The 24,093-nt window shown below is 50.7% G+C and overlaps 7 protein-coding genes across 7 annotated transcripts; 3 read left to right on the top strand and 4 right to left on the bottom strand.

Moving 5' to 3' along the window:
• Positions 1–324: 324 nt before the first annotated feature.
• Positions 325–3,540, bottom strand: MIND_00612500 (Beta-glucosidase; the record flags this gene model as incomplete). Its single annotated transcript, XM_037362878.1, has 13 exons — positions 325–594; positions 642–1,341; positions 1,388–1,645; positions 1,695–1,755; positions 1,804–2,077; positions 2,127–2,243; positions 2,297–2,452; positions 2,507–2,663; positions 2,708–2,834; positions 2,878–2,897; positions 2,958–3,145; positions 3,193–3,246; positions 3,292–3,540. The coding sequence occupies 13 exons, from the start codon at positions 3,538–3,540 to the stop codon at positions 325–327; spliced, it is 2,631 nt and encodes an 876-aa protein (XP_037220799.1).
• A 634-nt stretch (positions 3,541–4,174) lies between these two features.
• MIND_00612400 (uncharacterized protein) lies at positions 4,175–5,901 on the bottom strand (the record flags this gene model as incomplete). Its single annotated transcript, XM_037362877.1, has 4 exons — positions 4,175–4,594; positions 4,973–5,001; positions 5,047–5,744; positions 5,798–5,901. 4 exons carry the CDS (start codon positions 5,899–5,901, stop codon positions 4,175–4,177), a joined length of 1,251 nt encoding a protein of 416 aa, XP_037220798.1.
• A 172-nt stretch (positions 5,902–6,073) lies between these two features.
• MIND_00612300 (uncharacterized protein) lies at positions 6,074–9,990 on the top strand (the record flags this gene model as incomplete). The annotated part of the gene is made up of 20 exons (XM_037362876.1): positions 6,074–6,207; positions 6,258–6,324; positions 6,371–6,495; positions 6,541–6,624; positions 6,673–6,782; positions 6,832–6,845; positions 6,896–7,175; positions 7,222–7,329; positions 7,377–8,102; positions 8,150–8,247; positions 8,296–8,362; positions 8,408–8,492; positions 8,547–8,611; positions 8,660–8,784; positions 8,839–8,856; positions 8,902–8,950; positions 9,000–9,403; positions 9,457–9,537; positions 9,588–9,833; positions 9,883–9,990. 20 exons carry the CDS (start codon positions 6,074–6,076, stop codon positions 9,988–9,990), a joined length of 2,994 nt encoding a protein of 997 aa, XP_037220797.1.
• A 1,844-nt stretch (positions 9,991–11,834) lies between these two features.
• Positions 11,835–12,435, top strand: MIND_00612200 (60S ribosomal protein; the record flags this gene model as incomplete). The annotated part of the gene is made up of 4 exons (XM_037362875.1): positions 11,835–11,837; positions 11,883–11,960; positions 12,014–12,307; positions 12,361–12,435. The coding sequence occupies 4 exons, from the start codon at positions 11,835–11,837 to the stop codon at positions 12,433–12,435; spliced, it is 450 nt and encodes a 149-aa protein (XP_037220796.1).
• Positions 12,436–12,520: 85 nt separating this feature from the next.
• Positions 12,521–13,863, bottom strand: MIND_00612100 (Protein kinase domain-containing protein; the record flags this gene model as incomplete). The annotated part of the gene is made up of 5 exons (XM_037362874.1): positions 13,633–13,863; positions 13,394–13,576; positions 13,276–13,344; positions 13,026–13,232; positions 12,521–12,976 (listed from the first exon to the last, which is right to left on the bottom strand). The coding sequence occupies exons 1-5, from the start codon at positions 13,672–13,674 to the stop codon at positions 12,521–12,523; spliced, it is 957 nt and encodes a 318-aa protein (XP_037220795.1). The 5' UTR covers positions 13,675–13,863.
• Positions 13,864–21,225: 7,362 nt separating this feature from the next.
• MIND_00612000 (uncharacterized protein) lies at positions 21,226–22,198 on the top strand (the record flags this gene model as incomplete). Its single annotated transcript, XM_037362873.1, has 3 exons — positions 21,226–21,329; positions 21,382–22,085; positions 22,137–22,198. 3 exons carry the CDS (start codon positions 21,226–21,228, stop codon positions 22,196–22,198), a joined length of 870 nt encoding a protein of 289 aa, XP_037220794.1.
• A 137-nt stretch (positions 22,199–22,335) lies between these two features.
• Positions 22,336–23,306, bottom strand: MIND_00611900 (Synaptobrevin-like protein; the record flags this gene model as incomplete). Its single annotated transcript, XM_037362872.1, has 6 exons — positions 22,336–22,416; positions 22,468–22,483; positions 22,542–22,549; positions 22,606–22,661; positions 22,710–22,903; positions 23,299–23,306. The coding sequence occupies 6 exons, from the start codon at positions 23,304–23,306 to the stop codon at positions 22,336–22,338; spliced, it is 363 nt and encodes a 120-aa protein (XP_037220793.1).
• Between the last annotated feature and the right edge of the window lie 787 nt (positions 23,307–24,093).

Genomic DNA, 24,093 nt, shown 5'->3' with positions numbered 1-24,093 from the left:
CGTCCCGCTGTGGCGCTATGCTAGGCTCCATAACCTCCAGTTCAAGTCAGTCGGTGGACACAATTTACTCGCACACCAACCCGACGCCGTCTGAATCGCTTTCTTTGAGCTTTGCAACGCGTGCCTTGACCTCCACTTTAATTCCTTCATCTTTAGCCACTGTTTACACTATCATATCCCTCAATACTTGCCCAAATTTCCGGCGGGTGCGTAGCAGGCCACCACTCAGAGTGAGCTTCGGATCGCCCGTACTCGTTCGGGAGAAGAAAGACCAACATAACAACAACCCAATGTACCCAAGAAATGTCCAAATAAAAAACACTTTCACAGGGTAAAGCTGCCCGTGAGTCTGATGTCGCGCGACGATGCCCCAATAAGCAGCTTGAATTGACCCGTTCCCTGAACCCATTTCTGCTGAACAACGTCCCATACGCTCACGTCCTTGGAGCGTAGCTGTATCGTCACAGTCTTGCTTTGCCCTTTATTCACCATTGTCCGCGCGAAGCCTCGAAGAACCTTGGGTGGTTCTTGATACCCAGCGGGGAAAGTAAGGTATAGCTGTGACACTTCATTGCCTCCCAGCGAGCCCGTGTTCTGGACTCGGAAAGTCACTGTGACAACCGGAAAGTCACTGTGACAACCTGGTCGTATAGAGTTGCCGCTCCGCCGATGGATGCAACAGGCGATGAGATAACTCCAGGGGCGGTCGAGGTCGAAGTTGCGTTAGACGACGCTGATGAAGGCACGGCAGAAAATGATGATGTTGATGCGGAGCTCGTTATTGATACAGAGACAGATGAGCTTACGGCGCTCGGTGTCGATGAAGCAACGGATGAGACACCTGCAGTCACGTTGGCAGACACAGACACATACATGGAGGTCGCCCGTTTTGCATGGTTCAAAGAGACTTTCAGGTTGCTATATTTGAAGGACGTGTAGCTGAGCCCGAATCCAAATTCGAACCTCGGCTCGATATTGTTGGCGTCAAACCAGCGATAATCGAGGTTAAGACCTTCCGAGTACGTGATCTGCGGTGACTTGTCCGAGGAGGCGTAAAGAACCTGGGCTGGGTAATCACTTTGTTGCTTCGCAACGGTGTATGGCAGACGGCCACTTGGATTTGTCGCTTGTGGACTGTCTGAGAAAAGCACATCGACAATGGCACGACCACTCTCTTGACCAGGCAGACCGGCATTGATCACGGCAGTAACATTGGGATGGTTGAACCATGATTCAACGAGAACGGGCCCAACGATATGCTGAACAACGATGGTGTTGGAACAAACAGAAGCAGTCTGTAAGATGAGATTCTCGCCAGAATGCCATAACGTTAGGTTTTTTCTGTGGAACATTGAGCGTCATGGATGTACTGCGAAAGTTCGCGCACCTGTCCCCAGCGTTGCCGTCGACGGTGATATATCCTTCCCCCGAGTCCGCGTTGACAAACACGAGACAGGTGTCGTCCAGAGAACCGACTTTGGCAACTTGGTTCAGATTGAAGTCGTTGGTAATAGCATCAATCGCAACAGTAGGGTTTATGGACTGTACGTGTTGGGTGATGGCTGAGAGCGGGTCACTGAGGTATGGAAAGTTGGCAGTTCCTGAACCCCATCCCATGGCGAGAGTACCTTGGTCGCATCCGTGGCTGGGAAACAGTTGATCACAAGCTTGCTACACATGAGTGAGTGCCTTACGAATCGCATCCATTGGGACCGTCTGGGTTAACTCCTGCATCGGAACCAAATATACCGATTCCTGTTAGGGGTGAGTTGTCTAGTTTACCTGATTGTTATATAAACATACGCTTGAAATTCTTGACGCTCAACGGCAAAGCGTTGTTCGTATTTTTCAACAGGATCGCACTAGCTGCACCAATCTCCCGAATAACTTTATAGTGGTGACCTTGAACGCTAAGCTCGAGGTCAGCGCGAACAAGAGCAAACAAGCTCAGATACTTGATATGCTCATTGACCAACTGGCCGTTGAGGTAGGTTTGTTGCGTAAGTTGAGCAAAATTAACTGAGGGATAGTTCTTGTCTTGACCTAGCCGATAGTAGGCTGCGAAAATTCGAGTGACCTGAAAATGTTATTTTTTACAAGTATGGAGCAGCTTGAGCGAAGCCTACCATATCATCAACACGAGCTTGTGGAACCGACCCATTGTTGACCATCTCAACGAGCGCCGCGCCCCAGAATGAATTGTCTGCCTTGGATGGATCCTGCTCATTCTGATTCCCAACACCCTGGAAGCAAAGTGAGTAGTCTCGAAATGACAGCAGAATATTAGGTAGCGCACGTAAGCAGTGAAGCCTGGCATATTCATGTCAAGACCGGCAAGAGCAGGTTGTATGCCATTGATCATAGCTGCCCAGTCAGACATTATGAATCCTTGAAAGCCCAATTCTTCTTTGAGAATGCCATTGATCAATTTGGAGTTTTGACAGGCTTGCGTCTGACAATGGGTTAGTAGCAGATCAGCAATGATAGTGTAATTGACCTGATTGACCGCGTTGTATGAACACATTACCGCACCTACTCCAGCCTTAACCGCTTCAGCGAAGGGCCAAGCATAAATTTCGTGCATGGTTCGGTCATCGATATTCGAAGAGGAGAGTTGCTTGGCTAGGGACCCGCCACGGAAGTGTTCTTGCTCATTACCAATGCTACATTTACTAAGTTTTTCGACAATACGTTCTGAAAAACTCACAAGTGCTTGACGGTCGCGATCACACCTTCGTCCTGCATCCCCGAGATGGTGGCAGCGGTGGCAACGCCGGAAAGGAACGGGTCAGCTCCAAAACCTTCCCAATTACGCCCACCAGCCGCAACACGACCTTTAAATTTGAGTGCGAGCAAAGGAATGGTTGTATGAATTACCCATGTTTGTCATCGGTCCACTGCAGTCAAGTTGTCAGTCACAAATACAGCATTGGAGAGAGAGAGAGATAAAGACGAACAGTGCGACATTCACACCCTTTCCTCTATGCTCTTCACCCATAGCCCTTCCCCGTGCTCCAATAAGGTCAACATCCCATGTGGCCGCAGCGTTTATTGGTGTAGGGAAGCCAGATACCAAGTCCGCGAATCTTACTCCCAATGGGCTATCGTTCAAACATATGCCTGGCCAGCCTAAGCGAGGAATGGTCTAGGGAGATAAGACACGATAACTCCGCAATGCTGAACATGACTTACGCCAGTATTACCGACACAACGTCCTTGAGTATCGATTCCGGTGGTCACATTAACCTATCATCGTGTTAATGACACCCGGGGGTCCCGGAAAGTACAAACCTTTTCCTCGAGTGTCAACCCAGCAACAAGTTTCCTAGCTCTGGCGACTGCAGTGGCCCAATCGCCATTTCCTTGGGTAGCTGGTGCAGGAATGACGATGGGAGAGACCCATTCTTCGAATCCCGCTGGAGCTGCGTCGGGTATTCCCGTTACAACATCTGCAAGCCCTGGAGCAGCCAAAGCGAGGGCGAAGAGCCAAATCGACGGCATGTGGAAGAGGGAAGAGAAGTGGGAGCTGAGCTCGGGCATAAAGAAGCTCGAGTAAGGCCGCCATGGACGGACGGCATCTGAACGGACCTCGTGCACAACGACGTCGAGGATAGAGTTGACCTGGCGCGTGATGTGGTTCTGTGACTTGTTGTGACAAGTACGCTTTCCATAAGTATATAAGTAACTTATCGAGATACAACTCCCCGCTCAATCTTTGACAGCCTTACAGTAGGCTGGGGACAGTTTTTCCGTTCCCGCGACGAGGAAACTTCAGGGTCGCGTGGATCACCTGACCGTGTCATGCACTTATCAATCTCGAGGGACTCAGGGAGCAGTTGTCGTGGTATTATTAGCATGGGGCGGATGGAACAGCGTTCCAATTGACACTACTTGTGAAGCGGAGTCGGGATCCCCAAGCTCTATGCAGGCACACTGAATTGTATCCTGGTCCGAGTCGTTCCCTAGACTCATTGCGATGGGCAAAGCTAGTTTTTGTTTGGGGAGAGAAATTAGCCCGAGTCTTCGACCCTCTTTATTGTTCGCTTTGCAATAATATCGTCAGCCCTCGTCCAAAAATCGTTTCGACCGTACATCAGACCACTCATCCCAGTAGTGATCTGGGAATAGGAAAACGATGTAACGTTTGTCCTCAAACTCCAGCATTGCCTCGATCTCAGCCAATCTCGCATCGCGCAGTGAAACTCCAGGCCGACTCGGAGCGAGGTGCACGAGAGCCTGCAAGAGACGGCATTCCCTCAGAGTAGCGTGCAATGCTAAGCTTGACACTATTGAGCGCCAGATGTGTCAAGCGGGGAACGGCCGTAAGTGCGATGGGGATTCGCAGGTCGTCGGGCTCGACGATTTCGAAAACGTGCATATGCGTGATATTGCGAAAGGCAGAATGTCCAAGGTCGAAAGCGTTGGCGCTGCCGAATACAGCGTTGAGACTTCCATTGAAGTATTGAAGATTGGGGTAACCGTCCAGAAGAAACAATAAGCGAACTGGCGATAAGGCTGCAAAGGAAGGACCCGTCCATGCAAACGAATGAAGATTAGAGCATAGGGCCAGAAGTTGGAAACAGTCCTCACGAGACTAGAAAGCCGAGCAGTCAAAGTGGACATGGTGAACACTGTTGCGAAGCATTGTAGGCTTTTCTTTCATGCAATGACGGATGGTGGCCACGGTTGGAAGATGGTCAGTTTTGAGAATGTGGTAGAGTAAAGGCTCTATCCTGCAAACGATTATTTTTTGCAATTGTTCCTCAATGAACTGACCAAAGGTGGACGCGTCGAGCCACGAGAAGGAGGTTTGGGGCATGAGTAGGAAACATGAAAGCTAATCTTTCGAATATTTCCCTTTCCAGTTCGAGTGGTAACATGGAAGTTGTCGGCAACCGCAGACGCGGTCACATGAATGCATTCTGTTTCGTACACATATTCATGTCAGCAAGCCTACTCAAGCGCTCAGCACCTGTCGAGCCTCAAGGAGATAGCATGAAGCTGAATAGCAAGTCAACGCTAGAAACAGGGAATAGTTCAATATACCGCTTATCTCTCCTCTGCGTTTCTTTGCAAGGAAATCTTCTGCCCTCGTCCATATGTCCTCTCCGCCGAAAGCGCCGTTGGTCCAGTCATCCCAATAACGTTCTGGAAATAAGGAAACAAGATATCTTTCATCTTGACCTTCGAAAGGGAGCTTATTTGCCATCTCCCTAGCTTGGTCCAAAGTGACGCTTTGCGTCAAGATACGATTAAAGACCAAGAGGTGCCTGCAGCCCCGAAGCAGCGAGCCACTTATCAGGTCAGGCGGATTGTTGAGGGCAAGGTGTGTAAGGCGTGGAAGTTGCAGTAGTTGGGAAGCCATCGCAAGGTGTTCGTCCTCAAGCAAATCAAACATATGCATGTGCGTAATGTTTTGGAAGCCTTTTCGACTGAGGTCCACCCGCTCAAGCTCCCCGAAGATTGCCCGCATGCTGGAGTTCCAGTAGTGCAAGTTGTCCAGGGCATCAATGAGGGGTAGGATCCGGGTGGGAGAGAAGTGCAAAGTGGCCGCAAAACTGGTTATAGCAGTGCATTGATCCAAAACTAAGTAACAGTCCTCCTGCATCCAGGACCAGTCGAAGTATAGGTGCCGAACGCGGCCACGAAGGAATTCTGGGGGCTGCGTTGCCATTGCCTGATGAATGGCGGTCGACGTTGGTGCATGGTCGGTTCTTAAAACTCGATACAGCAGTGGTTCAATCCTGCCAGGTTGGCCGAGTTCTGACTATGGACCAAGAAGTTGCAACTCACTGACCATTGAAAAACGTAGTGCGAGACAACAAGGAGTTTTGGGGCTTTTCTCGGAAACATAAGTGCCATTGTTTCGAATATCTCGCGCTCGAGTTCGATGGGCAACATCGCGTTAGTCACGCGTGACATTAGCCAAGACTAGGTCGGTGTTGGGTCGGTGATTTCCATTTTTGACAGTGACCACGGCTTCGAACGGCGTCATGAACGACCGGTCAACGCCACACTATATGCGTGCAAGTGAAACCCTACTTCTTCTTTCTCGACTTCCAAGACAGCTGGGATGCTGCCCTTGTGGATCACTCGCCCACTCAAATCATGGCGAGCTTGGAAGGTTTTGCTACGCTCATGGATAGCGGTCTTTGCGGCTTTCGTGATTTTGCTCCCAAATGCGTCTCTGAGAACGCTGGGGACCGCGTATGTGCATCTTCATCCAAACTTCGTGTCAAGTCAACTCTCCATAATAGGTCTTTCTTTTCGCTCATAACCAGCTTGTTCTTGCCGCCTTACTTTCCAGTGCAACTCACTCTTTTCGTATGCATCCTCTGTGCGACAAACCCACGCTCATCGGACGCTTCAGCTTTTATCGACCCTCATGATGGGTCTAACCTTTGGTTGGGGACTAGGCGTTGCGGCTATGCGTGCAGCAAATGCAGTTCGTGACCAAGCGCATATACAAGCTGTCGGAGCACAAATCCACGCGAGGTATATCGAAGCTTATTCTGTCTGGGACGTGTTGACTTTTCCTAGCATCCAATCGAACCCGGTTTTTCAAGCCAACCCGGCTCTGGCAACTACGACCGCCATCTTCAATGGATGGTTTCTTGAAGTTCGGTGCGTTAATTCTCGCTGATCTCCAATTGATTCTCAAACTTAAGGTAGTGCGAGTGTCATTTATGGCGTATTCCTGGCTATTGGCGCGTTCATATTCGGCGCCATCCGCGCATACGCACCAAAACTTCTGTTTATGAGCATATTCGGAACCATTGCCAGTGAGTTCACGTGCTGGCAACCAATGATAGTCTCAAATCTTGCGTCTAGTCGATATATTCTGTGTAAGCATGCTGCATTCTCTTCATGCCCACTCACTCTGACGTCTCCGCAGTCCGTTGGCCCTCTATTCCCCACAAAACGATACACCATACTCAACTCAACCGCCATTTCGATCTCTTCTTACATGGCCATCGCACTCGTGACAACTTTACTGGTCTTCCCCGAAACTATGAGTCATCTCGTTATGGACCAGTTCAGCGAACAACTCACTCGTGTCAAACAACTTCTCGACACTCAAGATGGCGTTCTTACTGGCGAAAAGAATGATAACGCCAAGCATGTAGAGGAGTTCAAAGCATTGCGTACTGTTATTGTGTCTACCCAACAGCAGAGTGTGTGTCCACCCTCAGGCTGCGGTATGTTCTTATCTTGTTGTAGTTGGTGCGACATCGGGATTCTTGTCTCTGGAATTCAGCTGGGGACAATGGAGTGGCGATGACGTTCGAAGTCTCGAAGACCCCATGGTTGCACTCATTATACGTTCTGGTTTGTTCAATATTCAAGGCACTGAATTCTCTCTTATATTATGCCAGGCACCTTGTTAAATTTTGATCGACTCGCGGGTCTCGCAGCACCCACCCCATCCTCGTCGCTCCAATCAATTTCTGCGTCCACTGTGTCTCCAGACGCGCACTGGCACGAAACATCGTTGCTTCATGGAATTCACATCAAACAAACCGCTTTAGAGGCTGAATACGGTGTTCTTCTTCAAGATGTCCTTCCACTTCTCGAGGAAGCGACCCGAGAGCTTCGAGGTGTAGTTGGGGATGCGATTACGGCTCTCAGTGGTGTGATCGATAATGTCAACCGAACAAGATGGCAAAGAGGCGGCTCAAAAGACGCCGAGGCCGCTTTGGATGCCGCTGGCTCCCGTCTTGACAAAGCCATCCGTGCCTTTCATGAAACTGGTCGTCTTGGTATCATTGCACCATTTTTACCGCTGCTGGACAAGTATATGCGACAGCAAAGCTCAAACACTGCCGCTGGCTATCAGATTCCTCTTCGCTCTCTCTACATCGCCTATGTCTTCGCTGCCAGTCTATTGGGTGTCGCAGAATCCGTTCAAATTCTCGTTGGGAACGTACAGAGCTTATGCAACAAACGTGCGCGGCGACGCCTTTGGGCACCCACACAGCTCCGAAGCCTCTGGCAAGTTGTTGTTGCACGAGGTGACGAAGGAGATGGCGCTTTCGGTGAAGACACTAGCCCACAACGAGCTGGAAACGATAGTGACATTACACCCGAGGAAAAAGTTTATCGTGTGTTAGCGTCTTTCTTTTGTACTCCCCATTAATCACCACCTTAGGCAGAGACCCCGATAGTCGTCCACCTACCAATGCGTTACAGAAGGTCATGCACATCCTTCACCATGCTTACCTGTGGACCCATACCGCGGAGGCCATTGTTGGTATTGTTTGTTCCCGTATCATCACTGGTACTCATCTTCTGCAGTTCATCTTCAAATATGTTATTGTCTCTCTTGGTCTATGGCTTCCCTCTGTTATTAGAAGCAGTGCCCGTGCGTCCGCCGTCGATTTTGAGGGCTTAACTAATTTCAATTTAGGCTTCTACTATGATGAGAAAGGCATCTGGGCTCTCATTATGGCGCAAACCACACTGAATATCTATGCGGCTGACCAAATTTTCAAGTATATTCGACTCGACTTGACTTGACTTTCAGCCTATCTGATCCGAGTTAATAGCTATGTCACCCGCCTTGTCGGCACCTTTGTCGGACTCCTGATTGGATTGGTGGCTTGGTATGCCGGTACGCAGAAACATCACAACCATGGTCTCTGTGTTGAGCGAGATGCAGGTGATGGGCACGGAATCGGAAATTATTACGGTGCAGCAGCTGCCTACGGCGTCTGTGTCTTTCCACTCGTATTTTTCCGTGTTTTCGGTCCCGAAAAATATCTCGCTGGAACGGTCATGTGTTGTGTAAGTGATTTATTCTGACGGTTGTTGATTCCCATTGACAGTTGGTGTCCTTAGGCGACATTTGCCCTCATTGTAAGCTTCAACTTCATTTGTTGCCAAGTTTCTTAGATGTCGTAGGTTGGCTACTCTTGGATTGACGGTCATGCTGTCCAATTCGCCACACCAGGTCAGTGTCGTTTCACCGACTTACCTAGGCAATGTCTCAGACAATCAAGGTATCGGATGGACCGTGGCTTGGAAACGTTGGGCGCTCGTTGTTGTTGGTTCAGCCGCATCGTCGATTGTGATGATGTTTCCGCCTGTATCTGGACGAAAGGCTGTGCGAACACGAAATGCGGGTTCTATTGCCTCTTTGGCTAGCCTCTATAGCTTTGTTGTCTCCGCGTGGATCAGTCTCAATCGGACAGAGGGCGAAGACTGCAAAACCGTTCAACCCGTCAAGCAGGCGTGGGTTGCAAGTTTCCGGAAGCGACTGCTGGCTGTAGCAGTTGAACTGCAGACCGTTCGTGAGCTGACCGGACTTGCGCGCTGGGAAGGAAGCATCCGTGGCAAATGGCCCGCGGAACAGTATGAGAAATTAGTCAATGTCCAACTTGACATGCTGACTATTCTTGCGCAGGTTTGTTTTTGTTCAGGATATCGACTGCATATGCTCATATTAGCTGCTCACAGCTTGGAGTTTCTTTAACACAGCTTGATCCCGAATGGCAACAAGATTTCTTGCACAGCTCTAAAGTTTTGAATCCAAACTTTGTGGGTGCCTTTATCTAATCATTATCTAATCACTGCTCACCTTCTTCAAGATCGCTGACGTCATGGCACTTTTTTCGCTCATCTCACAATCTTTGCGCACAAAAGACCCTATGCATCAGGTCCTGCCAACGAGCCTTCTGGACCGCCTATTCTATCATGACAGTCACCACGCCAATGTCCTGTCTCCAAACCTCGACAGCGCCAAACTCTCTGTTCTCGGTGCTGTCGAACGGGTCAAATCGGTTGGCTACATCCACTACGCTTCCAGTGTCGTCTCCGTATACCAACTAATTCGAGTGAGCACGTTGTTTTCAGTCGATTTCGTTGATACTGACACTTGTGTAGTGCGTTGACGAGCTGCATGCGTTGACACGAGAACTCTGCGGCGAGGTCCCTTTAGCCGGGTTCCAATCATGGCGAGAGCAATACGAGGCTCATCATACTCAGGCTTAGACAAAAATGCATGACCTCGTCACTTTCCTAGACTAGTAGAGCAATAGAGGACAAACACGAATCAAGTGTTCAAACGGAAGAATTCGAAACTTATGGATGTATTTGCTAGGACGGGCAAATTTAATGGAAGATTCAAGACAATTGTCATTCAGGACTGTTCGTGAAGAGTGCATAGGTGTTGAACTGGATGAGGTTTGGAGCCTGACTCAGGGCTGCTTAACGGTCGCCACGGGTTTCCCATACCCATAACTTTGCTCGATGTGAGTGAGCCCAGCGGGAGGCGGAAGCTGCTGTTCCCCGCCACAGTCGGTAGCGTCCGCAACGGTTCGAGGGGCACTAAAGAGCGAGCACGTGAGGAGGTTTGGTGGTTTCGACGAGTCGCGGTCGTAGTACGAGTTGCAGAACACGCAGCCTGGGACACGATCGCACATTTTGGCGCATTCTGACAGAGTGTGGGCCCATGGTATTGCACGAGAAAGAAGCGCACCTGCCATAGTCTCCACCATACCAAAGGTCAAATAGAGCGGACATCCCACAGCAGCGCAAGTCTGTGATACGCTCAGTAAACTTGACGTGGATGCTGAAAAAGAAAAACAGACTATGTTTGTGAACCCAGGGGCATAAGTATACCCGGTCGGGGGCGCAGGCAAAGTTGAACCACCACCGCCTCCGCCAGTTGGAGGGGGAGGCAATGGTCCAGGAGGACAGAGACCGAATCCAAGAAGATCGTCAAGAACCAAGCACAAAAGCTGGATAAACGTTAATGCGAGTAAGCGAGCCATACGAGAGTGAATTACTCCATCCACAAGACAAGTTAGACCGGAAGGCGCACACTGGGGGCGACCGTAGTACCAACCAGGCTTGCAGCCAGGCTCCCAAGGAGGGATAGGGGCTCCGTAGCAGTTGTTTGCACCAATCCCACTCGCCTGGCGTTGACGAGCGAGAGTAGCATTGTGGGTGGGGTCGATCATTGAGGCATTGGCTGCAGCGGTCACAGAGATGGCTGAGATCGAGCAGAGGAGAGCAAATAGAAGAAGCATTGGAAATTCTGTTGAGTGACTACTGTCTCTGGGACATTATATACGGATTTTGCGCGTGGTCATCATGGATTCTGTTCGGGTAATAAGTGCGCAAAGTCGGGCTGCTGGGTGTTCCTTGATCTAGTGGTAAATAGACGAAGACGGCTTGCCAACCGAAGAAGCCGACACAACGTTCTGAGGGTACAAATTGCTCTAGAAGTTGGTCGGTAGAAGACGACGGTCAGTTTTCAAAGAAGGCCGAGTTCTTCGTAAGGAAGGTAGCGTTGGAGCAACCCCCATGCGTTCGGTGAGAGCCGTAATGTATCAGGTATCTTTTAGGACTCGTGTGGATATTTGGTACATCTGTCAGGCCTTGTGATAGTTGGAAGAGTCATATTGCCAGCAGAAACGGACGTGAAGGAGCTTGAAGTGGAAGGTAGTTGTGAAAGGACACATCGGCGGTGCGCGGAAATCGGCCAGAAATCGGGTCTTGGTGAGGCAGAGATGGCTCGTCTGGTCGGTTTGAGGGTTAGTGTCAATGCTTGACATTGCAGGCGAAGAACGGGGGATGAAGGGTGGACAAAGGTTGCCATCAAAGTTTGGTCCAAAAGACATCGCCAAACGATTTGTCATTCGTCCCTCAACGCCCACCTAACCCAGCGTAAGTCGAGTCTCCCAACGAATCTATGCTCCATTGCCTCTTCGTTGCATTGCCTCTCCTCGTAGCTGTCGAACGAAACCCGTTTTAGCCCGGTTTCGCGCAGAGCGATGTGGATTCCGTCCCTCTACTTTGGCTGCTGAAATTTTGCTGACCACTTCTTATAGATGGTACGACGAACGTCTGCTCCTCCAACGCATCTAATTGCCCTATAGAAAGTCGAAATCGACTCTTTCTCCGGCTTCCGAATCTACCCGAGCAAGGGCAAGCTGTTCGTCCGTGGCGACAGCAAGGTGCGTGCAGATAACTTAATTTTTTTTCATCGACTCTGCTCAATCGCACTCAGGTCTTCCGATTTGCCACGTCTAAAAACGCCTCGCTTTTCCTCCAACGGAAAAACCCCCGCAAGATCGCATGGACACAAGTTTACCGTCGTATGCACAAGAAGGGTGTCACGGAAGAGGTCGCCAAGAAGCGCTCGCGTCGTACAGTAAAGCACCAGCGAGGCATCGTTGGCGCTGACCTTTCTGCTATTGCCGCCAAACGCAACCAAACCGCTGCTCAACGCACACAATTCCGTGTCGCCGCCATCGCCAAGGCAAAGACGGATAAGAAGGACAAGGAGGCAAAGAAGGCCAAGGTGCGTAGACTGATCTTGTTTGTCTGCTACAATTCTTGAACACTGTCTCTTAGCCCGCAACACGCCCATCAGCCGGCGCTGGTCCTAAAGTTTCGAAACAGGGCATGAAGGGAGGCAAGGGACGGTGAGGATAGACCGACGCTGTACACTCCCATTACCATGCTCTATGACATGCCCTCCCAAGAAAAATAAAAATGCACAACCCTCCTTCAGCTACACTACCTTGATTCGCTTCTCTTGTGCCCGATCCTCAGTTTCATATTTACGCTTGACGATGATCCCTGAAATCTCCTCAGTTGGTTTAAGTCTATTGGGAATACCTGGCTCGTCAGAAGAGGATGGAATGAAGTGCTCCAATGTCATGGAAGCATGTTTTGGTTGAATGTGATGGCGAAACTTGGAAGTGAATGTCTCGTCCCAATCGGCCATTTGTACTCGAGTCGTTTGGGCGAAGATTGGATCTCCTTGCAATCGCTGTACAATCTCACCGACAAGAGGTCGGTTTGCGGTCGATTCTTCCCAGCATTGTTTGAAGATTTGCCATAGCTCTCGGAGGGCCAGAGACTGGGCGCATTGTGGCGGACACGATGGTCGTATCCCGCTCAACACTTTGAAGATTACGGCGGCCTCATTGATCACTTCGTAGAAGGGAACTTTCTCAACCAAAATCTGAAGGTCAGGAGTGAGTGAATTCTCGTACTAAGGGAGTTCAACAAACCTCATAGCAGGTACATGCGTAAGCATAAACATCCGATGCAAAATTCCGACGTTCGCCATGGATGAGCTCTGGCGACTGATAACGCACGGTGCCTCCATTGACTGTCGTGGTGGATTGTTTAAATCGGACAGTGATGGTGTCCACAATGGAAGCGAGTCCAAAGTCTGCGATGCATGCCCTTCCAGATGGGGTGACAAGAATATTGGCCTGGAAAATAAGAGCTCATCCTTACGGTGCAGAAAAGTCTCACCGCCTTGAGATCCCCATGAACCACGTTATTCCCGTGAAGATATCGAAGTCCTTGCGCAACGTCAAACATCTGACTGGTACGTCAACCAAGTTTTCAACTTGAAACAATGTGTTGATACCAGTGAGAGTCTTTCGGTCTCGATAACAGGGCGTTGTGATGTCTGCAGATATGCCAGAATGTTTCCAGCTTCCATCCAAGGGGAAACAAGGCATAGCCTTTTGTCGAGATAATAAATGCCAAAGAATGGCAACAAATTCGGATGCCAGAGTTGCCGCCATATTAACGCTTCTCTGCCAAATTCCTGTAAAATGGGTGAGATAGCCTCAACAACGCCTTGATCTTGAGCAAAGACTATACCCGTAAGGTGGCCGCGATATCAGAGTCCGTAAAGACTCTCATAACTTTGACCGACACAGTTTGCCCATGGATCCGACCCTTCCAAATGTCACCGAAGCCACCTGCGGCCACCTGTTCTCCGATTTTTTCTAGGCCATTGAGATCGAAACATCGAGGGTATAAGCCTGAGGCTCTTGAAATTCCTAAGAGGGCTTTGAAAAAGAGAGGTCTAAAGTTTGCAACAGTGTTCTCATCGTCGAGAATCTGTGGGTATTAATTAGTAATACGTTGTGATGGGAGGTCGGCATCGGGCCGTAGCCGGATCATGTCACAAGTAGTCACACTATCATTAGATCATTCGAGCGACCACACGCGGCCGAGCCCAGCTACCACATTGTGGTGACGAGAGCGGCATTCGAAGTCAAAGCAGTCACAGCAGAGCAGAGCAGAGAAGAAGAAAGCTGGCATACCGGAGAGAACGAGACGAGAAAGGAAGGTTTACGAAGACATCACCGACGCCAAGCTTAGACTGGGCAGCGCAAGTAAGGGGAATTAGAATCTACCGAGAAGACACTCCGGACGAAGATTCTGAGTCCATAACAACAGCACCAACCTCTTCGGCATCCCAGCAGTCTAGACAGACTACGATCACGCCACCCACATCACCGGCACCAGTACCACAAAACACGAGAGCCAGTAGCCAAACAACGCAGCAGAATACCATCAGTGCAGCCACGATGTCGGAAGCGAACACGGTGCCTGCGTTCTACGGGGACGAAAGAGACGAAAGAAACAACGTCAATTCCGAGGAGTTCATACGAAAGTTCCGAATTCGAAGCCGAGACCTCAAAAGGGACTCAGACAGCGACCGACTAGACGCGGTCGGAGACCATTTTCCCACACGCACGCCAGCAGCGAAATGGTGGGCAGAAAGACAGAAAGTCAACCCCATCGCGAAGTTTGCGGACTTTACAAAAGAGTTCTTGGCGCAATTCCCAACAGACGAAGAGGCTGAGCCCACCAAACAAGAATACCAAGAGAAACTCGTTGGGCTGAAACTCACGCTGAGCGAATTGGGAGGAACGGTCGAGGTAGCGGGCCAGGAGGTAGCGACACACACGTCAAATACGCCCAAAAGTTGTTGGAATTAGCGAGAAAAGCGGGCGTGGCGAACACATCGAGTTACATCTATCAAGTCAGAGACGCGATACCGGAACCCTTGCGGAAGCACCTGCCACGAGAGCCAAAGGACTGGGTCGATTTCACGAAAGCCATCAAAGATGTCGACAGAGCCAAACTCCTTGAGGACGTGAAGGAGGCTAAGGAGAAGCAACAGAAAGACCAAGAACGAGACGACAAGATAGCGGAGCTTCAAAGGAGAACGACAGCAACTCCGACGACTCCGGTCTCAAAAATGGCAGCGAGACTGGTTGCGACAAACCTTAACACGCCAAAGGTCACGACGAACAGAGCAGGTGGCGACGTCTTTGAGGCAGGTGGAGGTGGAAGAGGGAATTTATTCAACCAGCGGAATGAAGCCCTGTCCGAAGAAGGCCTAAACAGACTCAGAGAGATCGTGGGAAAGACGAAGCCACCGCCAGACACGGAGAATGGCAGAAACTACCACAGGAGGCTCATCGAGTTGTGGAACAGGCAGTACGGCGGGGAAACAAGGCCAGCGCTAGAGCAGATAGGGTACCCGCTTAGCCCGGGAACAGCGGAGCTCTGCTCTGGAGAGTGCTTTCAATGCGGTCAGGTAACAGTCCCAAGCCACCGCGCAAGCGATGCGAACTGTAAGGCGGAGCCGGTGCCGAGGCACGAACGTGCATTCAGGGCGATATGTAGCCGATACTTAGGACGTGCAAGAACGACAACAAGGCCAAACGTGGTAGGCGTCAATTTTCTGGACTATACTATCGAAGACTTCAACAACGGATTGAGCGAGGAGGGTTTTGGGGAAGGGCTGGCAAAGTAGAAGGCCAACAGTCAGCCCGGGAAACGCGGCCAAAGAAATGCCTCGGTCCCGTCGACGTACGAATGACGCGTGTATCTTCGAACAAGCAAATCAACGTTATTGACATGTACGGTGCGGTGACGGAAGGAAACGAGGGAAGCAGCCCATTTGAGCACGCAGCATCACTGAGGGGAACCAATGGAGAAGTTCAAGTCAGAATGCTATTCGACGGAGGTGCCCTGGTGGGAGCGCTAGACAAAAAGCTATGGGAACGGAACCTGAAACGATTGGGAGCGGGAAGTCCATCGACAACAATTCTAAGAATGGCCAGTGGGCAGCTCATACCCTCGGTATGCAGATGGACAGGAATAGCGACCATTAAAGGCGTGCGAGCACCAGTCGCGCTGGAAGTGTTTGACAGTGGAGGAGGCTGGGAGGTCCTGTTCGGAAAGCCATTACAGGCGCTTTTCGGGGTAATACACGACTACAAGAACGACAGGATTGAGCTTGAAGTAGGAGAAGCAAAGGCAACACTCAACAATCAAGCGAAGCCGCGAAGGGTCAAGACTATGGGGACAGAGAGCAAGACAACATCGAACAGGGAGGAAAACAGGCAAGTGAACGACAATATATTCTATATGGATAATACGCTACAGGTACAAGGCGTGGATTCAGATGGAGAAGAAGAGGAAAGCGGGGGAAAAGAGGAGGACGAATGGGTAGAATGGGAGGATGAAGACGGGGAGGAGAAAAAGGAAGGGGAGACAGAGGTGGTGACGGCGAGAGCCATAGCGGAGGAAGCAATGAGAGCATTAGGAATGGACGAACAGGGAGGAAGAGAGGAGCAACCACGGGCGGTACATACCGTGAAGGTCGACACAGCTCAAAGCCAGAAACAGCCAAACATCTATACACGCGCAACCGATCCCTTCAATCCAGCAAGAGTCGACAGAATTCTGAAATCGGTGGAGATTGGGGAGGATGTAACGATGGAGGAAAGAAAGAGGATTGAGGAGTTAGTGGCGGAGTTCGCGGATGTCTTCGCGTTGGCAGTGAGCGAGGTGCAGGCGGTAGAGGGTGCAGAATACGCACCACATATTCCGAAGGACCATCAATTCAGCACAAAGATTCACCAGAAGCCGCTATCCCAACCGCAGGCTCAATACCTGAGAGAGCAGGTGAAGATTCTGGAAGATGCAGGCATAATCAGACCAATACACCCGAGGGATGTCAAATGCGTCTCACCCATAAAGTTGGCGCAAAAGGAACACGATGGGGGAGGAATGACACTGGAGGAGCTTCAACATACGCTCAACGATGAGTGCATTAAGGCAGGATTGCCGCCGGTTTACGATCTACCGCCAAGAACGGAACAAGCGGAACGAGAACCCGAGGTCAAGAAGCAACCAAAATGGCGCATATGCCAAAACTTCCACGAGCTGAATGAGCTCCTCAAGGTGGTCCCGATGCCGCAGGGTGACATACGCGAAAAGCAAAGACGGCTGTCGGGACATAGGTACGTGTCCGTGTTCGATTTTGCATCAGGATTCTTCGCTGTGCAGATTGCAGAGGATGTGCAGCCTTATATTGTAATGTTCGTGCCGGGGCAGGGCTATTACGCGTACATGCGCATGCCATTCGGACTCACGGACGCGCCAACGGAATTCGCGCACATGGCAGCAATGAAGCTATCAGACTTGCTAGTCAAGAGAATTATGGAACTCTTCGTCGACGATAGCGGTTCAGCAGCCAATAGTTTCGATGAAATGATGGATAAACTTAGGCTGATATTCACCAGGATCCGCGAGGAGAAGCTATCGCTGTCAGCTGCCAAGACCAAGTTGTTCATGACGGAGGCTATATTTGCGGGAGCAAGAGTCGGCCCAAACGGCGTGTCACCGGACCCGGCGAAACTCACGGCAATAGTGCGATGGGAGAAACCCGAAGATGCCGCCAACCTCAGCGCATTCCTGGGCCTAACAGGGTATTTCAGAGATCTGATTAAAAACTACGCTAAGTTGGAAAAACCGTTAAGAGACTTGCTAGCTAAAGTGAAGATTCCCACAGGCGCCAAAAAAACCAGTTTACCAGGCAGCAATGAAAGCCTTTAAGTTGGCACCGGTCTGGACGGACCAACACGCAAGAGCATTCATCAACCTGAAGGACACGCTGTTGAGGGAGCCGGTCTTGCGAGCGCCGAACTACGAAACGGTGGACAAATATCCGTTCATAGTCACAACTGACGGGAGCAAGGAAGCGTTCGCGGGGAATGCTCTCCCAAAAGATGGCAACGACGTTGCCAGGAGGGAAGGAAGTAATTCGACGCCACCCGATAGCCTTCGCGTCAAAGAGGACCTCGTCGTCGGAGGAGAGATATCAGCCTCACCTCCTTGAATTCGCAGCACTGAAATATTCTCTAGACAAGTTTTCGGACATAATTTGGGGCCAGCCCATCAAGTTAGAAACAGATTGCCAGGCCTTACGCGACATCATGGTCAACAAGAAACTCAATGTCACCCACACGCGCTGGAGGGATGGCATCATGGGATACCACATTGTTGGGGCAGAACACATCAAAGGGAAGAACAATGTCGTCGCAGACGCGCTGTCCAGGGGCGGATGAAGGGAAACCGAAAGGAAACCAAGACGGGAGCGAATGGACAGTATCCCCGAACTGGGAGGCAAGGGCGGGGATTGTGAACGACGTGTTTACAACGAGCGTAGCGGAGGGGAACTACTTGGTAATGCCCGTACCAAGCGGAACAGCTGCGCTGAGGGAACGGTTCCGGGAAAGAGCCAGTCTACCTAGAGGTGATCGACGCCATCACGGAGTTGGATCTCGGGAGAAGCGAACGTGAACGCAAACGCGCACGACATCGCGCGTCGCAATACTTCGTGGAGAATGGAAAGCTCTGGAGATTAGGAGGTGCAACGGGAGGAAGAGCAAGGCCAAGCCGCGAGTGTATCACAAAAGAGGAGGCCAAAAAGGAAGCAGCAAAAGTACACGCACAAGGGGGCCATTTTCATCGAGACCATATTAAAATTGCACTCATGGACAAATTCCACAGCCCGAAATTGGACGATTCGATCGTGGCGGCGATACGGGAATGTCCCGAATGCAAGAATTTCGGCCCGACAGCAGTACACGCGCTGTTAAGACCAATAGTCAGGCGGCACCCTTTCGAACTCATAGCAGCGGACTACATGACGCTTCCACTCAGCGAGGACGGCTTCAAGACAACCGGGTTATACATAGATGTGGCCTCTCAACACGTTTGGGGAGAAGTTTACAAGGGAGCAGGAACCGGAGCGAATACGGTGGAGGTACTCGACAATCTTTTCAGAGACTATATGCCGGCGGAAACACTGATGGTGGACAACGGATCGCATTTCGTCAACAAGGCAGTCAAGGCGACCTGCGACAAATGGGGAACCCAGTTCACACCAGTGCCGAAGTACTCGCCGTGGGTTAACGGGTTGGTAGAAGGCACCAACAAACTTCTCATCTTCGTGTTGGCGAGATTGTGCGCGCCGAGACTGGGGGAGGACGGTTGGAGGAACATGAAGGCGGAAAATTTACCAGCGACATGGTCGCAGTACTTCAGGCAAGCGTTACACATACTGAACCAAAGGATACTGCCGTCCGTCAGGTACACCCCGAAGGAGATCCTGTTCGCAAAAGCAGTCAACACAGTTCCGACTCCAGCGCTGGTGGCGACCACACAGGTAACGGAGGCGGAGATCCACAGACACATGCGCTATGCTGAGCAGCAACGCCTGGACGCTTACGACAACAGGTTAGACCACGCAAAACAAGCGAAAGGCCCTGTTCGATAAGGCAGTGAAGGAATCCAAGGCCGGGGAGGTGACATTCGAAATAGGTGATCTAATACAGGTATACGACACAGCGAGGATGAAGACCCTGAGCGCGGATCGCAAAATCCAGGGACCATGGAGCGAACCCCACAGGATAAAGATGCGAAGAGTGAACTCCTACGAACTGGAGACACTAGACGGCGTGGCAGTATCCGGGCACTACAGCGCACGAAGGCTGAGGAGGTTCACACCGAGACAAGGCACGGAACTAGCGATCGAACAGCATGAATTCATGGAAGGGGTAAAGAAGGGACAAGTGGTAGTGGGCTATGACGAAACGAAAAGGGTAGAGAGGGAGAGGGGCGGGCGAGATGGCCGAGCGCAAACGGGTAGCAGACATGGAGGAAGAGCTGAAGCGGATCGAAGGCGCACAGGCGGACGAGGACGCCGCCATTTTAAAAAGGGGGCACCTGTGATGGGAGGTCGGCATCGGGCCGTAGCCGGATCATGTCACAAGTAGTCACACTATCATTAGATCATTCGAGCGACCACACGCGGCCGAGCCCAGCTACCACAACGTCTCAAACAAATTGGATACTCAAGTTGACCCACTCACATCTTGCAGAACGTCCAGGAGTTTTTGGGCCCTTTCATTATGGTAACTGCGAAAAGTGCCCTGAGTCGCAGCGTCATGCAGATATAATACTAATTTTTCAACTGCTTGGGGGTTGAGCCTGTACATGACACTCCTTTCTACCTTGATCGGCAAAGGGTCGTTTGGGAGTTGAAATGGGGCATCAGCCTGAAGTTTTATTGAGACTAGGTGTTGCGATTGAGCCCGGATGGGATCCGTAGGTTTGGATGAGATGCTATCGGTTGGCTCGAGTGCAAACCAGCGCCGAGAGTCGGTCTTGATGAGGGTAAGTTCTACCTGGAGGAGTCAAATGTATTTCTCAGTGTTTGGACACCCGGAATACTTTGGTTGGGGTCATCACAAAGGTGGAGGCTCGAGGATTAATCGGGCCAAACAATTTGAGGATTTTGAATGAGCTTGTGGACAGAGTTGACAACCGCATGATGACCTGGAAAATCGTTTGCGATTAACATTGGCCCATGCCATAGAATACATACTTGGTAGCTCTCGAAGACGATTCGGCTTGCGCGAGCATCGATATCCTTCAAGGAAATAAAAGCTCGAATGTAGTCGCCGTAGTCGCAGTGTTCGACTGGCCATTTCCACTGTGATTTGGATCGAATGACATATTCATGCACTCTCACATCCAAGCTTACCTCTACATCATGACTCGTCGCATTGTCAACACTGCCCGGCCAGAAGAGATGGTCGCCAGCCTTAACACAACCTCGGATATCAGAGAGCTCCTCAATTTCTGTAACGTGGGTATTGCAGCATAACCAGCCCTATGACAACGTTAACTGGGGAGATCGTAAGCAGCCCTCAAAATAAGGTCACCTTCAGGCTGGTTCCGTAGTACAAGGTTGGCTGAGCACAAAGTTTCAACTAAAAAGGTGAAGTGCCCACTGCGAAGAACACTAACCGGGAGGGGATGATAGTTGCAGATCAGCTTTCCGCTTGAATGGTGTTCCCCGAACACGACATTGCAGCCAGGGCGCGAACATTGGACTCGGAGCGAAAACCTGACCATGAGCACTTGCTTCAAGTTGATAGCTAGTAAGTGGCTGTCCCGACAAGAAGGCAAGATTTCCTAAAATATCTCTCTGAGTCTCTCTTACACCCGAACAGAGTCGGCATTGCTGTTAGCTGATGCGCAGATGGAAGGTTGAATCAAAGTTGAGGAGCACGTGCGTGGCACGTGCGCTTAAATATGCTTCCTCTCGAACTCGAACGGTTCATTTTCGAGAAGGCCGCTCACGATGACCTATCCAATATACCCTCACTTTTACGCGTCGCTCGACGAGTGCAAAAATGGTAACCAATAAATTTACATCATTTTCTCACTGTTGAGGCCAATTTGGAGAAGGATCGAGCCACTGTTATACCGCACTCTCATCACAGACGACTCTCCTAAAGGACGCTCTCTGAAACGCACCATATATGTCAAGCCACCCCGCTTCTTCAGCGAGCACACGCGCAATCTGTACCTAACTGGGGCAGGAAAATGGACCGAAGACTACGCTCACGACTTGCTCGCGCTCTGTCCGCGCCTCACCGCCCTGGCCGTGAGTGGCATCTGGGGCAGCTTCCAACAAGAATCCGTCAAGAAGATTAGCGGTGTTCGTCGCTGGAGCGGGTTTCTATACGCTGTTTTTGGCTACTCAAGCATGCCCGACATTGGCCTCGCGCGCTACCCCTGCTTTGCAAATGTCACCCACATGGAAATATTCGACACCTTCACCGACGACGACGTGTTCATTTCTTCGGCACTCGCCAGTCTTCCGAGCCTGACCCATCTCTGTCTGACGGACACAACATCAGACATTCTCATCCTCATCGCTGGAACATGCACAAAACTTGAAGCACTGGTCTATATGCCTTCAACACACAAGGAAGCCCGTGCAATGGCTGACCATCCTCCGTTTCCTAGCGCAGACCCTCGATTCGTTGTTAGCCGGTTGCAATTCACCGTATTTTGGAGGGACTGGGAACTCAATACCGATACGACGACGGGCTTTTGGGCTGCTGCCGATAGGTTCATAGCCAGAAAGCGCAGTGGTGAAATTCAAGGTTGACCGATAAATTTTTTTCCACTGAAAAAATGACTGACAGGATGGTTAGAATCGTCTTATTGGCTGGAGTACAAGTGGCCCATGAGCGGGACCCAAGAGCATCCACATTAGCAAATGCGACGACCGACGCTGTACACGAAGAAAAAGAGAATAGATAAGATATCAGAACAAGAGGTCCGCGCGGAAGGCAGGATTATAGAGCATGATGATACGCGTGGATGGTGGGTGGTATGGTAAGAGGGGTACACTCATTTCTTTGTCGCCTTAACTACAGAGACGACGATAATAATGATAATGACCGCTATGGCAGCGCCGATGATCAGGCGCATCTAGCACAGGGCGTCGGCAAGGTTGGCAAAGGGTAAGCAGAAAGCACGCACCTTCATGTCCTTCCACCTAAAAGCGGTGCAGTACGTGAAATCAAATGCGTAAACGGAGACCGAGCAACACATACCACATATTCTGTAATAATAGTCAGCGACTGCGGAAAGGCGCCGAAAAGGGAGCTTGGCACACACCTTTCGGACACGGTTAGCCCCACGACGGAAGCCTTGGGCGGAAACGGCAAGGTTGTCTGAAGGATTATGAGTGCTGAAAAGCCAGGGAGAGGAGGGGAACTCACCGGTTTTGTCTTGGAGTGCATCGAGACGTTCGCCCCGCTCTGCGACCTTGGTGATATTCTCTCTCATGATGCCGACGGTGTCGTCAATTTGGGCCTGAATGGCGGCAGTCTTGGCATTGCCTCCTTGGCTATTTCCAGCAGAAGGTCCACCAGGGCCACCATTGCGGGGGAGGTATGGGTCGTAGGGTTCAGACCTGGAAAAGCAGGATGGAAAATAAGTGGGCGGGGAAAGAAGCCGTGGGCGGAAACGAACATGACGGTTGCGTGTGGGTCTGCAATGGACAGTTGAGGTCAGTGGGCGGACGGAGAAGGAGAAAGCTACCGTTTCAAACGATGTGGAGAGGAGTGACGAGGAGGCGTGGGGTGACAGGCTGTGACAGGATCACTGCCTTGAGATTTCGGCCAACACCAAGACCAGCCTGTGGCCGCACTGCAAAGTTTTTTTAGACATCTCAAACATGCTTTGAAGTTTGGTAGATGCGACGCGCAGTCAGCTCTGGGTACCTTCTCTACTTCCTTCACGTCGCCAAGAAATAATCACAGGCCAACATCATCACAACCGAGTGCGACAACCTGGCTTGCTACTTACTTTGACATCTGTGCTTTGTGGTCCCGACCTCTAATTCTACGTCTGAATCCTAGCTCTGGGCATCTTTCCAAGCACAAAACATTTATTTTTGCGCTCATCCAATGCACGACTTCACGCGGTTTTCCTTATTCCGTCCTTTGTACATCAAGCAGTCTGTTCACACAATATATATGCAGTCAATGTCAGTCATCGCACAACTGGGCCTTCGTGCGGAATCTATTGGAATGCCGTCGAGCGATGACGAGTGAGAAAGAGTACTCCGTCTGATCTCTTGCGAAAGATCTGTTCTGTGCTTGTTGTGGGCCCGACCAAAGCTTCCCAATTGTAAGGATGTCGTCAAGTTTTCGTCGACCGACCGCTCTCATAAGGTCTTTCGAGACGACCGTTCAATCTCACGCGATTCTTCTGGAGGCGGAGAACCTATGAGGCGCATGATTGTCTTCGGAAGCATATTAACAAATCTCAAGGCCTTTATCAAGAGTGCAATAAGTAACGAGACAGCGAGTCCTGCTTGACTGCTATCCTGCTACGGTACCCTCAGAAGTTTGGCTGCTGGGTTTCCTGATAATGCCTCGGCCCTTCATATGTAAAGAAGAATCTTCTTCTCGGTACACAAAGACCATGATGGCGTTGTATTTTTTCGGTGGAAGTAGGCGAAGAGGTATTGAATAAAACAGTTTTTCCAAGATCTGAAGCCGACACCTACTTTCAGCAAGTGCAGGCCTAGATTCTGTTGCATGAATGACCGTGGGAAGAGAAGCGCGGCCGATGCGAACGGGCGGGAGAAAGGTTTAA

This window comes from Mycena indigotica (assembly GCF_014461135.1).
Source record: "Mycena indigotica strain 171206Taipei chromosome Unknown Mind.scaff0005, whole genome shotgun sequence".
NCBI lineage: Eukaryota > Fungi > Basidiomycota > Agaricomycetes > Agaricales > Mycenaceae > Mycena > Mycena indigotica.
Note: the sequence above shows the minus strand (reverse complement) of the source record. Positions and strands in the feature narration are given on the sequence as shown.